Source organism: Saccopteryx bilineata, chromosome 5 (assembly GCF_036850765.1).
Source record: "Saccopteryx bilineata isolate mSacBil1 chromosome 5, mSacBil1_pri_phased_curated, whole genome shotgun sequence".
In the NCBI taxonomy this organism is placed as follows: Eukaryota; Metazoa; Chordata; class Mammalia; order Chiroptera; family Emballonuridae; genus Saccopteryx; species Saccopteryx bilineata.
In genome coordinates, this window is record NC_089494.1 from 132,010,398 (window position 1) to 132,024,511 (window position 14,114).

The following is a 14,114-nucleotide window of genomic DNA, read 5'->3' on the forward strand; positions in this document are numbered from 1 at the left end:
GGAGGGGGGAATGGGAGAGGGAAAGGGGGTGGGGAGGGGCACAAAGAAAACAAGATAGAAGGTGACAGAGGACAATCTGACTTTGGGTGGTGGGTATGCAACATAATTGAATGACAAGATAACCTGGACTTGTTATCTTTGAATATATGTATCCTGATTTATTGATGTCACCCCATTAAAAAAATAAAATTATTAAAAAAAAAAAAAAGAAAGGCACCTGAAAAGCAATTGGCTCCGAGCCCTGCCTCCTTACACTGGCAGCCTTGGCTGGCAAAGCCTTACCCAGAACTGTGCTTTGAGCGGGACTGGAGAGGAAATTTGGCAGCTCTTAGAGCCTCTTGCTCTGCAAGCAGTGTCTGGGGCAATTTCAAAGCTGGATCCCCAGGCTGCTGGAGCAGGAAGGAGAGATGTGGGGAGAGGCACCAGGAAAACTGACTCTCCCATTGTCAAAGCCTGTAAACCCTGTAATAAGCCCTGCTTACCAATGAAACTAAGGCCTAGCTTATGTCATCACCAAAGCGACACATCAACTGCAAATCTCTACTCAAGAGTGCCACAAGAAATCACATTTTTTATAACTTTTTCCCATTTTTTTTTCTTGTATTTTTCATCTATTTTTCCACTTTGGTCATTTTATCCTCTTTCTGTCTCATTCTTTCCTTTTTTTTTTTTTTTTACAGAGACAGAGAGAGAGTCAGAGCGAGGGATAGATCAGAACAAACAGGAACAGAGGGAGAAGAGAAGCATCAATCATTAGTTTTTCATTGCGACACCTTAGTTGTTCATTGATTGCTTTCTCATATGTACCTTGACCATGGGGCTACAGCAGACTGAGTAACCCCTTGCTCGAGCCAGTGACCTTGCGTCCAAGCTGGTGAGCTTTGCTCAAACCAGATAAGCCTGCTCTCAAGCTGACGACCTCGGGGTCTTGAATCTGGGTCCTCTGCATCCCAGTCTGACGCTCTATCCACTGCACCACTGCCTGGTCAGGCTCATTCTTTCCTTTTAATTTTGAACTTCATTACTCATAGGAGTTACATTTTCCATTATTCTAATTTATTTTTTTTATGAGGGTTACATTCCAAAAACCTTAACTCCTTTTTCTTCTTTTTCCTTTTTCTTCTTTTCTCTTTCACTTTTTCTCTCATTCAATCGTTATCCAAAAACAAATTATATTATTCTGGATTCAAATTTTTTCTTTGTGGCATTTTGTGTGTATTTTATTTCATTTTTTATCTCTTTCTCATTTCCCCTGAACTCTGGCTCTCCATTGTATGTAGTTTTTGTTCCACTTAACAAAACAATTTTCATTTTTCACTACAATTTTTTCAATTTTTTTTCTTTTTTCTTCTATTCTCCCTTAAATTCTCTCTCATTCAATTGTCATTTACAAACAAATTATTTTATTGTGGATTCAATTTTTTGCCTGGCCGGGTGGTGGCGCAGTGGATTGAGTGTTGGACTGCGATGCAGTGGATTCAATTTTTTCTTTGTGGCATTTGGTGTTTTTTACTTCGTTTCTTATCTCTTTGTCATCCCCCCCCCCAACTCAGGCTCTCCATTCTATAAAGTTTATGTTCCACTTAACACAATAAAATTTTCATTTTTTCACTATACATTTTCAATTTTTTTCTTAATCATCTCTTCTTAGTGTTATTAACAATACCACTCTCAAATGCCATTAAGGAAAAAAAATCAAATATCATAGATACAAAAGACAGAGATGTAGCTCAGATAGATGATAAAAAAAAGTCCATAGAAAAAAATTTTCAATTCCTTGGAAACCTTGGAGTTAAATGATAAAGAATTTAAAACTGAAGTACTAAAAATACTCATAGAAATAAAAGAAAGCATAGAAAGGCAATTTAGAGAACCAAAAAAACAATTCAGTGAAAAAAAATACATCACCAAGGAAATTGAAACAATGAAAATAAAACAGAAATGAAAAACTCAATTCATGAACTGAAAAGCAGGGTAACAAGCTTAGATAATAAAACAGGCCAGACAGAGGAGAGAATTAGTGACATAGAAGGCAGGCAACTAAAGACACTACAGAAAGAAGAGGAGAGAGACTCCAAATTTAAAAAAAAACAACTAAAACTAAGAAAGCCCTATAGATATTGTCTGACTCGATAAGAAAGAGCAACATAAGAATAATGGGTATATCAGAAGGAGAAGAGAGAAAAAATGGAATGGAGAACATAATCAGCAAATAATAAACAAGAACTTTCCAAGCCTGTGGAAAGAATTAGAGCCTCAAAATCAAGAAGCAAACAGAACACTGAGTTATCTTAACTGAAACAAACCTACTCTAAGGCATATCATAGTGAAATTATCACAATTCAATGACAAAAAAAAATACTTAAGACAGCCAGGAAAAGGAAGAATACAACATATGAAGGAAGGCCCATTAGGCTATCATCAAATTTCCCAACAGAAACTCTACAAGCCAGTAGAGACAGGACCCCAATATTTAAACTTCCAAAAGAGAGGAACTTCCAGCCAAGAATACTATATCCATTGAAGTTATCCTTCAAATACAAAGAAGAAATTAAAACATTTACAGATATAGAAAAGATAAGGAAATTTATCACCACAAAACCCTCACTTCAGGAAATACTAAAGGGGGTTATCTGAACAGATACAAAGAAAAAAACAAAACAAAATTACAAGTAAAACCTCCATCAAGATCACAATAAAAACAAGATTAATCTGTGACAACAAAAACAAAAATGGGAGAGGACAAAGATTAACATATAAACAAAATCCAAAATGAAAGAGGAGAAATCACCACGGATATCATAGATATACAAAGAATTATTCTAGAATACTATGCAAAACTTTATGCCACTAAATTCAACAATCCAGAAGAAATGGATAAATTCCTAGAACAATACAACCTTCCTAGACTGAGTCAAGAAGAAGCAGAAAGCCTAAACAGACCAATTAGTAGGAAAGAAATAGAAAAAACTATTAAAAACCTCCCCAAAAATAACAGTCCAGGCTCAGTTGGTTATACTAGTGAATTCTATCAAAGAAGACTTGGTTCCTATTCTACTCAAAGTCTTCCAAAAAATTGAAGAAGAAGCAATACTTCCAAACACATTTTATGAGGCCAACATAACCCTCATACCAAAACTGGGCAGGGACAGCACAAAAAAGAAAACTACAGACCAATATCTCTAATAAATACAGATGCTAAAATACTAAACAAAATACTAGCAAATCTAATACAACAACATATTAAAAAAATAATACATCATAATCAAATGGGATTCATCCCAGAATCTCAAGGATGGTTCAACATACATAAAACAGTTAACATAATATACCATATCAACAAAACAAAGAACAAAAACCACATGATCTTATCAATAGATGCAGAAAAGGCATTTGATAAAATACAGCACAATTTTATGTTTAAGACTTCGAACAAAATGGGTATAGAAGGAAAATATCTCAACAAGATAAAGGTCATATATGATAAACCATCAGCTAACATCATATTAAATGGCACAAAACTGAAGGCTTTCCCCCTTAAATCAGAAACAAGACAGGGTTGTCCACTCTCTCCACTCTTATAATATTTAATGTGGTGCTAGAGGTTCTAGCCAGAGAAATCAGACAAGACAAAGAAGTAAAAGGCATCCATATCGAAAAAGAAGAAGGTATCACTTTTTGCAGATGATATGATCCTATACATTGAAAACCCCAAAGAATCTACAAAAAGACTACTAGAAACAATAAGCCAATATAGTAAGGTTGCAGGATACAAAATTAATATACAAAAGTCCATAGCCTTTCTATATGCCAACAGTGAAACTTTTGAGAACGAATTCAAAAAAATAATCCCCTTCACAATTGCAACAAAAAAAATAAAGTACCTGGGAATAAACATAAAAAAGAATGTAAAAGACCTATATAATTTGAACTACAAAGCATTGTTAAGGGAAATCAAAAAACATACAATGAGATGGAAAAGTATTCTTTGTTCTTGGATAGGAAGAATAAATATAATCAAGATGGCCATATTACCCAAAGCAATATACAAATTTAATGCAATTCCCATCAAAATTCCAATGACATTTTTTAAAGAAATGGAACAAAAAATCATCAGATTTATATGGAACTATAAAAAACCTCGAATAGCCAAAGCAATCCTAAAGAAAAAGAATGAAGCCAGGGGCATTACAATACCTGACTTCAAACTATATTATAGAGCCACAACAATCAAAACAGCATGGTATTGGCAGAAAAATAGACTCTCAGACCAATGGAACAGAATAGAAAGTCCAGAAATAAAACCACATATATATGGTCAAATAATCTTTGATAAAGGGGCCAACAACACACAATGGAGAAAAGAAAGCCTCTTCAATAAATGGTGCTGGGAAAACTGGAAAGCCACATGCAAAAGAATAAAACTCATCTACAGATTGTCCCCTTGTACAAAAATTAATTCAAAATGGATCAAAGACCTAAATATAAGACCTGAAACAATAAAGTACATAGAAGAAGACATAAGTTCTAAACTCATGGACCTTGGTTTTAAAGAGCATTTTTTGAATTTGACTCCAAAGGCAAGAGAAATGAAGGCAAAAATTAATGAATGGGACTATATCAGACTAAGAAGTTCTTGCTCAGCAAGAGAAACTGACAACAAAATAAACAGAAAGCCAACTAAATGGGAAATGATATTTTCAAACAACAGCTCAGATAAGGACCTAATTTCCAAATTATACAAAGAACTCATAAAACTCAACAACAAACAAACAATCCAATAAAAAAATGGGAAGAGGATATGAACAGACACTTCTCCCAGGAAGAAATACAAAAGGCCAACAGATATATGAAAAGATACTCATCTTCTTTAGCTATTAGAGAAATGCAAATAAAAACTGCAATGAGATACCACCTCACACCTGTTAGATTAGCTATTATTAACAAGACAGGTAATAGCAAATGTTGGAGAGGCTGTGGAGAAAAGGGAACTCTCATCCACTGTTGGTGGGACTGTAAAGTAGTACAACCATTATGGAAGAAAGTATGGTGGTTCCTCAAAAAACTGAAAATAGAACTACCTTATGACCCAGCAATCCCTCTACTGGATATATACCCCCAAAACTCAGAAACATTGATATGTAAAGGCACATGCAGCCCCATGTTCATTGCAACATTGTTCACAGTGGCCAAGACATGGAAACAACCAAAAAGCCCTTCAATAGAAGACTGGATAAAGAAGATGTGGCACATATACACTATGGAATACTACTCAGCCATAAGAAATGATGACATCGGATCCTTTACAACAAAATGGTGGAATCTTGATAACATTATACGGAGTGAAATAAGTAAATCAGAAAAAAACAAGAACTGCATTATTCCATACGTAGGTGGGACATAAAAACAAGACTAAGAGACATTGACAAAAGAGTGGTGGTTATGGGGGGGGGTGAAAGGGGGAGGGGGAGGGGCACAAAGAAAACTAGACAGTAGGTGACAGAGGACAATCTGACTTTGGGTGATGAGTATGCAACATAATTGATCGACAAGATAACCTGGACATGTTTTCTTTGAACATATGTATGATTTATTGATGTCATAAAGTCTAATTCACTTTCTAATTTGTAAATAAAATCCTAGTGGTACCTAAAAAAAATAAAAATAAAATAGAAGCTCTATACTCATTCCCTATTCTTCCCAGCACTGTCTCAGTGCTGGCAGCCGCTAATCTACATTCTGTCTCTATAGATTTGCCTATTCTGGATACCTAGATATTTCATATACATAATATTATATATGATCTTTTGAGACTGGTTTCATACACTTAGCATTTATTCAAAGTTCATTCATGATGTAACATGTATCAGTACTTTGTGCCATTTTATTTACAAATAATATTCCATTTATGAACATACACTTTTTTTATCCATTCATCAGTATTTGGATGTTTGGGCCACTTTTTGACTATGTTACTATAAACATACATGAACAAGTTTTTGTGTGAACATGTTTTTATTTCTATCAGATATAAACTTTCCTTTTTCTTTTTTTTTTTTTTTACTTAGAAAATTAACAGGGTGACATTGATCAATAAGAGTACATAGGTTTTGCCTGACCAGGTGTGGTGCAGTGTATGGAGCATTGGACTGAAATGCTAAGTACCCAGGTTTGAAATCCCAAGCTCGCTGGCTTGAGTGTGGGCTCATCTGGCTTGATCATAGGCTTACCAGCTTGAGCCCAAGGTCCTGGCTTGAGCAAGGAGTTACTTTCACGTATGAGGGTTCAAAACTGAGGTCCATCAAATACACATGCTTTTATATTTTTGAAAGACAAGGCAGGAAAAGCAGAAATAATATGTTGAAAGCATTCACTTTCTCTACTCAAAGCCTGACTTGTTATGAGAAAGGAATTGATGAACAACTAAGATGCCACAACAAAGAACTGATGCTTCTCATCTCTCTCCCTTTCCGTCTGTCCCTATCTGTCCCTCTTTTTGTGTCTCTGTCATATACAAAAAAAGTACATTAGGTTTCAGATAAACATTTCTATAGCCTTTGAACTGTTATGTTGTGTACCATCACCCAAAGTCAAATCATTTTCCATCACCTTATATTTGTGCCTCTTTACACCCTTCCCCCCAAAACCCCCTGCATTCCCTTCCACCACATCCCCCTCCCCCTGGTAACAACTTCACTTTTATCTATGTCCACAAGTCTCATCCCACCTATGTGTAAAATAGGTGGGAAACAAAATTTTTGTTGCATCCACAAAAACACTTGTTCTTACCTAATTCAAGTGTGCTGATCTTAAATCTGACATTAGTTTTTTCCTGTAAGCTACAGTTTTTTTGCCATTCAAGCTTTTAGGGTTTTATCTTATTGTAAAATTTTCAACATTTAGTTTAACATAATGAAGTAGAATGTCTTCTTAGACATCATCTTTGTGAAAATATAATAATTTATATAATGCAGTAAATACACTAATACACTAAAAGATATGATTGCATCAGAATTTGTGTACAATTTCAAAATGGAACATATTAAAACACTTATTTTAAACATAAACTTTGCACAAAACAAATTCTATTCAGGCAAAAATTTGCGTTTGTAGCTCTTGCATTTGTGTACTTGAGGACAATCTCATTTGATGCTCCAGCAGTAGTGTGCTCATCACTAACAGCTCCAAGATTTTTGGGAAACTAACCAAGGTGACTGTTCAGGAAGTGAATCTTAATGCTCATGTTACATCCAATGTTGTGGAAAGCCAACAGCATCCTTTGAACCAGAAGTTCAGTTTTCTGCTTTTTTGTTGCCAAGGAAGTTCTTTGTAACTGCCACAAAAGACTGCCATGCTGCTTTCTCCTCCTTATTCATCTTCCTGGCAAATTCTTCATCACATATGAGGGTTCAAATATGAGGTCCATCAAATACATATGCTTTTATATTTTTGAAAGACAAGGCAGGAAAAGCAGAAATAATATGTTGAAAGCATTCACTTTCTCTACTCAAAGCCTGAACAAACTGCTTCATTAAGCCAAGTTTGACGTGAAATGGGGGGGGGAAATGATCCTGTCTCAATGAACTACAGGTTCATTCACAATATTTTGCATCCCTACTTCCAGAGCTTCATATTTCGGCCACTCTTTCTGTGTCCAGTGTTTCTCCAGAACTTGGCTGTCCCACAGCAAGGATACTTCATGAAACTTCTCTGTTGTTCTAGCAGGAAAGTTACCATTTAAAGATCCACACAAATGATCCAGTTATGCTCCTCATCCTTCGGAAAGTTGAGGACAATTTTTATGTCATTATAATCTTCTCGCAGATGAGTTGAATAACCAATTGGAACCACTGCATAAACATTACCGTTGTGTAGGAGAACACATTTCAGACTCCTTTAGAGCTATCAAGAAATAGTCGCCATTCTGTTGGACTATAAGTAGTAACACCCAGCTGGCTGAGAAGACTACTGATATCATGACAGTAAACAAAGTGTTTGTCATCAAAAAAAAAAGTACACAAAAATTTGTTCACACTTCCTGAAATGGGATACTTTAGCTGACTGGTGAAGTACATTCTTTTCTTAAAGCCTGGAGGCTAATAACTCAGCTGCTTTCTTTGATAGGCCCAAATCTCTTAGTCATTCAATTTGGGTTGGCTAAACTGCTGAGGGGTTAATGACCGCTTGGCATCAGAAGAAGACCTTTCAGATTCTACAACCATTTCCTCATGCATCTTATCAAAATATACTTGATCACCATGTTCACTTTCTTTGTCCTTAGAAGAAATAAAACCATTGAAAACTGGAACCGGGAGTTCTCAGAGTGTGGGATAGGTCATATTGCTGAAAAAATATTGGGATATGCGATCATGTGCCATTTTTTCAGATTTTTTTTATCAGATAATAATTTTTTACATTTAAAAACAACTACAATTATGTAAAAGTGATGTTTGTAAAACATTAATTGCTTTGTGGTTATGTTCAATCCAAGAGTCGTTGCTCTTTAACTCCAATTTAAAAGCCAATGCATGCCATTAACTGTAACAAAAAAATTAAAATTGCATAAAAACTAGAGCATGCACCAAAAAACAGATTTCAGATTTGGAATCAGTGATGCAGAAATATATAGAAACAGTTCTAAAACCTCATGCAACAGAAAATGAAAAAAAAATTGTTCCCCAGTGTTATAGTTCTTAGTTTTTTCTGATTTACTTATTTTACCAGCATAACATTCTCAAGATTCATCCATGTTGTTGTAAATGGCAATAGGTCATTGTTTCTTATGGCTGAGTAATATTTCATTGTATATATGTACCACATCTTCTTTATCCAATCCTCTGTTGAGGGACACTTTGGCTGTTTCCATGTCTCGTCCACTGTGAATAATGCTGCGGTAAACATTGGGGTGCATGTCCTTTACGAACCAATGTTTTTGAGGTTTTTTGGTAGAGACCTGGGGGATTGCTGGGTCATATGGTAGTTCTAGTCTTAATTCTTTGAGGAACCACCATACTTTCTTCCATAATGGTTGTATTAATTTACATTCCAACCAGCAGTGAATAAGGGTTCCTTTTCCTTCACAGCCTCTCCAACACTTGTTATTACCTGTCTTGTTCATAATAATTGCCAATCTAACAGGTGTGAGGAGGTATCAAATTGTTTTGATTTGCATTTCTCTAATAGCTAATGAAGATGAGCATGTTTTCACATATTTGTTGGCCATTTGTATGTCTTCTTGGGAGAATAGTCTGTTCAGATCCTCCCCAATTTTTAATTGGATTGTTTGCTTGTTTGTTGTTGACCTGTGAGTTATATATTTTGAATATTAATCCCTTAGTGGAGTGGTTGTTTGTAAATATCACCTCCCATTTATTTGGCTGCCTTTTTGTTTTGTTGTTAGTTTCTTTTGCTGTGCATCAATAGAAGCTTTTTTATTATTATTAAATTTAATGCAGTGACATTGATAAATCAGGGTATATATGTTGAGAGAAAACATCTCCAGATTATTTTGACATTTGATTATGCTGTATACCCCTCACCCAAAGTCAAATTGTCTTCTGTCACCTTCTATCTGGTTTTCTTTGTGCCCCTCCCCTCCCCCCACCCCTCTCTCCTTCCTCACCCCATCCCCCCTCACACACACCCCCACTGCCATCACATTCTTGTCCATGTCTCTGAGTCTCATTTTTATGTCCCATCTATGTATGGATTCATATAGTTCTTAGTTTTTTCTGATTTACTTATTTCACTCTATATAATATTATCAAGGTCCATCCAAGTTATTGTAAATGATCCGATGTCATCATTTCTTATGGCTGAGTAGTATTCCATAGTATATATGTACCAAAGCTTTTTAATCCACTCAACCTCTGATGGACACTTGGGCTGTTTCCAAATCTTCGCTATTGTAAACAATGCTGCCACTATAGGCCTATTCATTTATTTTTACCTTTACTCTCCTCGCCTCTGGAGTCAAATTAATAAAAAGTTCTCTGTAGCCAACGTCCACAAGTTTAATATCTGTTTTATGTAATTTATTGTTTCAAATCTTATATTTAGGTGTTTGAATCACTCTGAATTCATTTTTGTGAATGCAGACAAACTGTAGTCAAGTTTCATTCTCTTGTACGTGGCTTTTCAATTTTCCCAGCACCATTTACTGAAGAGGCTTTTTTTTCTATTGTGTTTTTGGCTCCTTTATCAAAGATAATCTGTCCATATAGATGTGCTTTTTATTTCTGGGCTCTTGATTTTTTTTTAATTTTTTATTTATTCACTTTAGAGAGGAGAGGGAGAGACAGAGAGAGAGGAGAGACAGAGAGAGAGAAGGGGGGAGGAGCTGGAAGCATCAACTCCCATATGTGCCTTGATCAGGCAAGCCTGGGGTTTCGAACCAGCAACCTCAGCATTTCCAGGTCGACACTTTATCCACTGTACCACCACAGGTCAGGCTGGGCTCTTGATTCTGATCCATTTTCTGTGTGTGTGTTTTACTGCCAACATAATGCTGTTTTGATTATCATGGATCTGTAGTATAATTTGAAGCCTCTAGCTTCATTCTATATTCTCAGGATTGCTTTGGTTATTTTCGGCTGTTTATATTCCATACAAACCTGATTTTTTGTTGTATTTCTTTAAAAAATGACATGGGGATTTAATGGGAATTGCATTAAATTTGTGTATTGTTTTGGGAAATATGGCCATTTTAACTGTTGATTCTTCCAGTCCATGAACATGGAATATTTTTCAACATCATTGTCTTTTTCAATTTCTTTCAAAAATGCTTTGTAGCTTTAGTATATAAGTCCTTCACATCATTTGTTAAGTTTATTGCTAGGTGTTGTTTGTTGTTGTTCCAATTGTAAAAGGAATTGGTTTGTTTGGTTTTTTAAATTCATTTTATGAAGTTTCATTATTGGCATATATGAAAGCAATAGACTAATTTTGTATCTTGCAACTTTACTGCATTGTTTATTGTTTATTGTTTTTGTTTATGGTTTATTGTTTCTAATAATTTTTCTGTGGAGTCTTTGGGATTTTCTATATATGAAATCATGTCATCTGCAAAAAGTAAACCCTTTAATTTTTCTTTCCCGATATGAATGCCTTTTGTTTCCTTCTCTTGCTTGATTGTTCTGGCTAAAACTTCCAGACCTATGTTGAATAAGAGAAGAGAGAATGAGCAGCTTTGTCTTGTTTCTGATTTTAGAGGAAAAGCCTTCATTTGTTCACTGTTTAGTATGATATTAGCTGATGATTTGTCATATATGGCCTTTATTATATTGAAGTACTTTCCTTCTATTCCAATTTTATTGAGTGTTTTAAACATAAAGGAATATTGTATCTTATCAAATGCCTTGTTTGCATCTATTGATAAGATCATATGATTTTTGTCCTTTGTTTTGCTGATGTAGTGTATTACATTGGTCAATTTGCCATGTTGAGCCATCCTTGTGCTCCTGGAATAAATCCCACTTAATTATGTTGTATTTTTTAATGTATTATCGTATTTAATTTGCTAGTATTTTGTTCAGGATTTTTGCATCTGTATTCATTACAGATACTGGTCTGTAGTTTTTAGAAATTTGTGTTGTCCTTGCCAGGTTTTGGTATCATAGTTATGTTTGCCTCATAACATGTGTTAGGGATTATTGCTTCTTCTATTTTTAGGAAGACATTGAGAAGAATAAGTACCAAATCTTCTTTGAATGTTTGGTAGAATTCATTAGTATAGTCTTCTGGTCCTGAATTTTTATTATGAGGGAGGTTTTTAATAGTTGTTTCTATTTCTTTCCTGCCTATGGTTCTATTTAGGTTTTACACTTCTTCATGACTCATCCTATAGGATGAGTCTATAGTTCCAGAAACTTACTCATTTCTTCTAGATTGTTGAATTTAGTGGCATACACTCTTTCATAGTATTCTAGCATAATTCTTTTTATATCTATTATGTCTGTGGTAATTTCTCCCTTTTCATTTCAGATTTTGTTTACATGAGTCCTTTCTCTTTTTTCCTTAGTGAGTCTAGCCAGGGGTTTTTCAGTTTTATTGATACTGTCAGACATCCAGCTCTGCCTTGTATTAATTTCTTCTGTAGCTTTTTGTTCTCTAATTTGTTTAGTTCTGCTCCAATTTTCACTATTTCTTCTATTAACTTTGAGTTGCCTCTGTTCTTCTTTTTCTAGTTCTTTCAGATGTGATGTTAGATTGTTTACTTGGGATCTCTCTTTTTTTCCTTGATATAAACCTGTAAAAATATAAACTTCCATCTTATTACTGCTTTCACTCCATCCCAAAAGTTTTGATATGTAGTGTTGTCCTTCTCATTCTCATTTGTCTGTATATATCTTTTGATCTCTCCTTTTATTTCTTTCAGTCATTTTTTAGAAATATAGTTTAATTTCTACATTTTCATAGGTTTTTTACTTTCTTTTTGCAGTTGAATTCTAATTTCAGAGTGTCACGGTTAGAATGTATACTTGGCATAATTTCAATCTTCTTGATTTTAAACAGACAGCCAACTAAATGGGAAATGATATTTTCAAACAACAGCTCAGATAAGGGCCTAATATCCAAAATTTACAAAGAACTCATAAAACTCAACAACAAACAAACAAACAATCCCATAAAAAAATGGGAAGAGGACATGAACAGACACTTCTCCCAGGAAGAAATACAAATGGCCAACAGATATATGAAAAGATGCTCAGCTTCATTAGTTATTAGAGAAATGCAAATCAAAACTACAATGAGATACCACCTCACCCCTGTTAGATTAGCTATTATCAACAAGACGGGTAATAGCAAATGTTGGAGAGGCTATGGAGAAAAAGGAACCCTCATTCACTGTTGGTGGGACTGTAAAGTAGTACAACCATTATGGAGGAAAGTATGGTGGTTCCTCAAAAAACTGAAAATAGAACTACCTTATGACCCAGCAATCCCTCTACTGGGTATATACCCCAAAACCTCAGAAACATTGATACGTGAAGACACATGTAGCCCCATGTTCATTGCAGCACTGTTCACAGTGGCCAAGACATGGAAACAACCAAAAAGCCCTTCAATAGAAGACTGGATAAAGAAGATGTGGCACATATACACTATGGAATACTACTCAGCCATAAGAAATGATGACATCAGATCATTTACAGCAAAATGGTGGGATCTTGATAACATTATAAGGAGTGAAATAAGTAAATCAGAAAAAAACAAGAACTACATGATTCCATACATTGGTGGAACATAAAAATGAGACTAAGAGACATGGACAAGAGTGTGGTGGTTACCAGGGGTGGGGGGAGGGAGGACATGGGAGGGAGGGAGGGAGAGAGTTAGGGGGAGGGGGAGGGGCACAGAGAACTAGATAGAGGGTGGCGGAGAACAATCTGACTTTGGGCGAGGGGTACGCAACATAATTTAATGACAAAATAACCTAGACATGTTTTCTTTGAATATATGTACCCTGATTTATTAATGTCATCCCATTACCATTAATAAAAATTTATTAAAAAAAAAATCTTCTTGATTTTATTGATGTTAGTTTTTTGGCCCAACATATAGTTTATTCTTGAGAATGTTCCATGCACACTAGAAAAGAATGTATAACCTGATGTTCTGGGATTAAATATCCTGTGAATGTCTATTGTGTCCATTTGGTCTAGTGTGTTAAGGCCAATATTCCTTTATTGATTTTCTGTTTGGATGATCTATTTAAGCCTCCATGGTGTGCTGAAATCTCCAAGTATGATTGTGTTTTTGTCTGTTTCTATTTTTGGGTCACTTAGTAGATGTCTTATATTTTGGTGTCCCTGATTTGGTGCATATATATTAAGAATTGTTATGTCTTCTTGATACAATGTTCCCTTTATCATTATGAAATGTACATCTTGGTCTCTTGTTATCTTTGTTCTATTGAAGTCAGCACTGTCAGATATTATATGATTACATCTGCTTTTCTTTAGGTATTATTTGCTTGGAGAATTTTTTTTCAACCTTTCACTTTGAGTTTACTTTTGTCCTTGCAGTTTACAGGTGTCGCTTGAAGGCAGCATACAGTTGAGTTTTGCTTTTTGATCCAATCTACTACTCTATGTCTCTTTACTGGTGAGCTC

The 14,114-nt window shown here is 35.1% G+C and overlaps 1 protein-coding gene across 1 annotated transcript in view; it reads right to left on the bottom strand.

Annotated features, from left to right (window-relative positions):
* Nucleotides 1–14,114, bottom strand: part of CCDC7 (coiled-coil domain containing 7) — a 240,760-nt gene that overhangs the window by 91,279 nt on the left and 135,367 nt on the right. Inside the window, exon 9 of the mRNA XM_066233057.1 lies at nt 9,950–10,020. Coding sequence (XP_066089154.1) covers nt 9,950–10,020 — 71 coding nt within the window. The remainder of the gene's footprint in view (nt 1–9,949; nt 10,021–14,114) is intronic.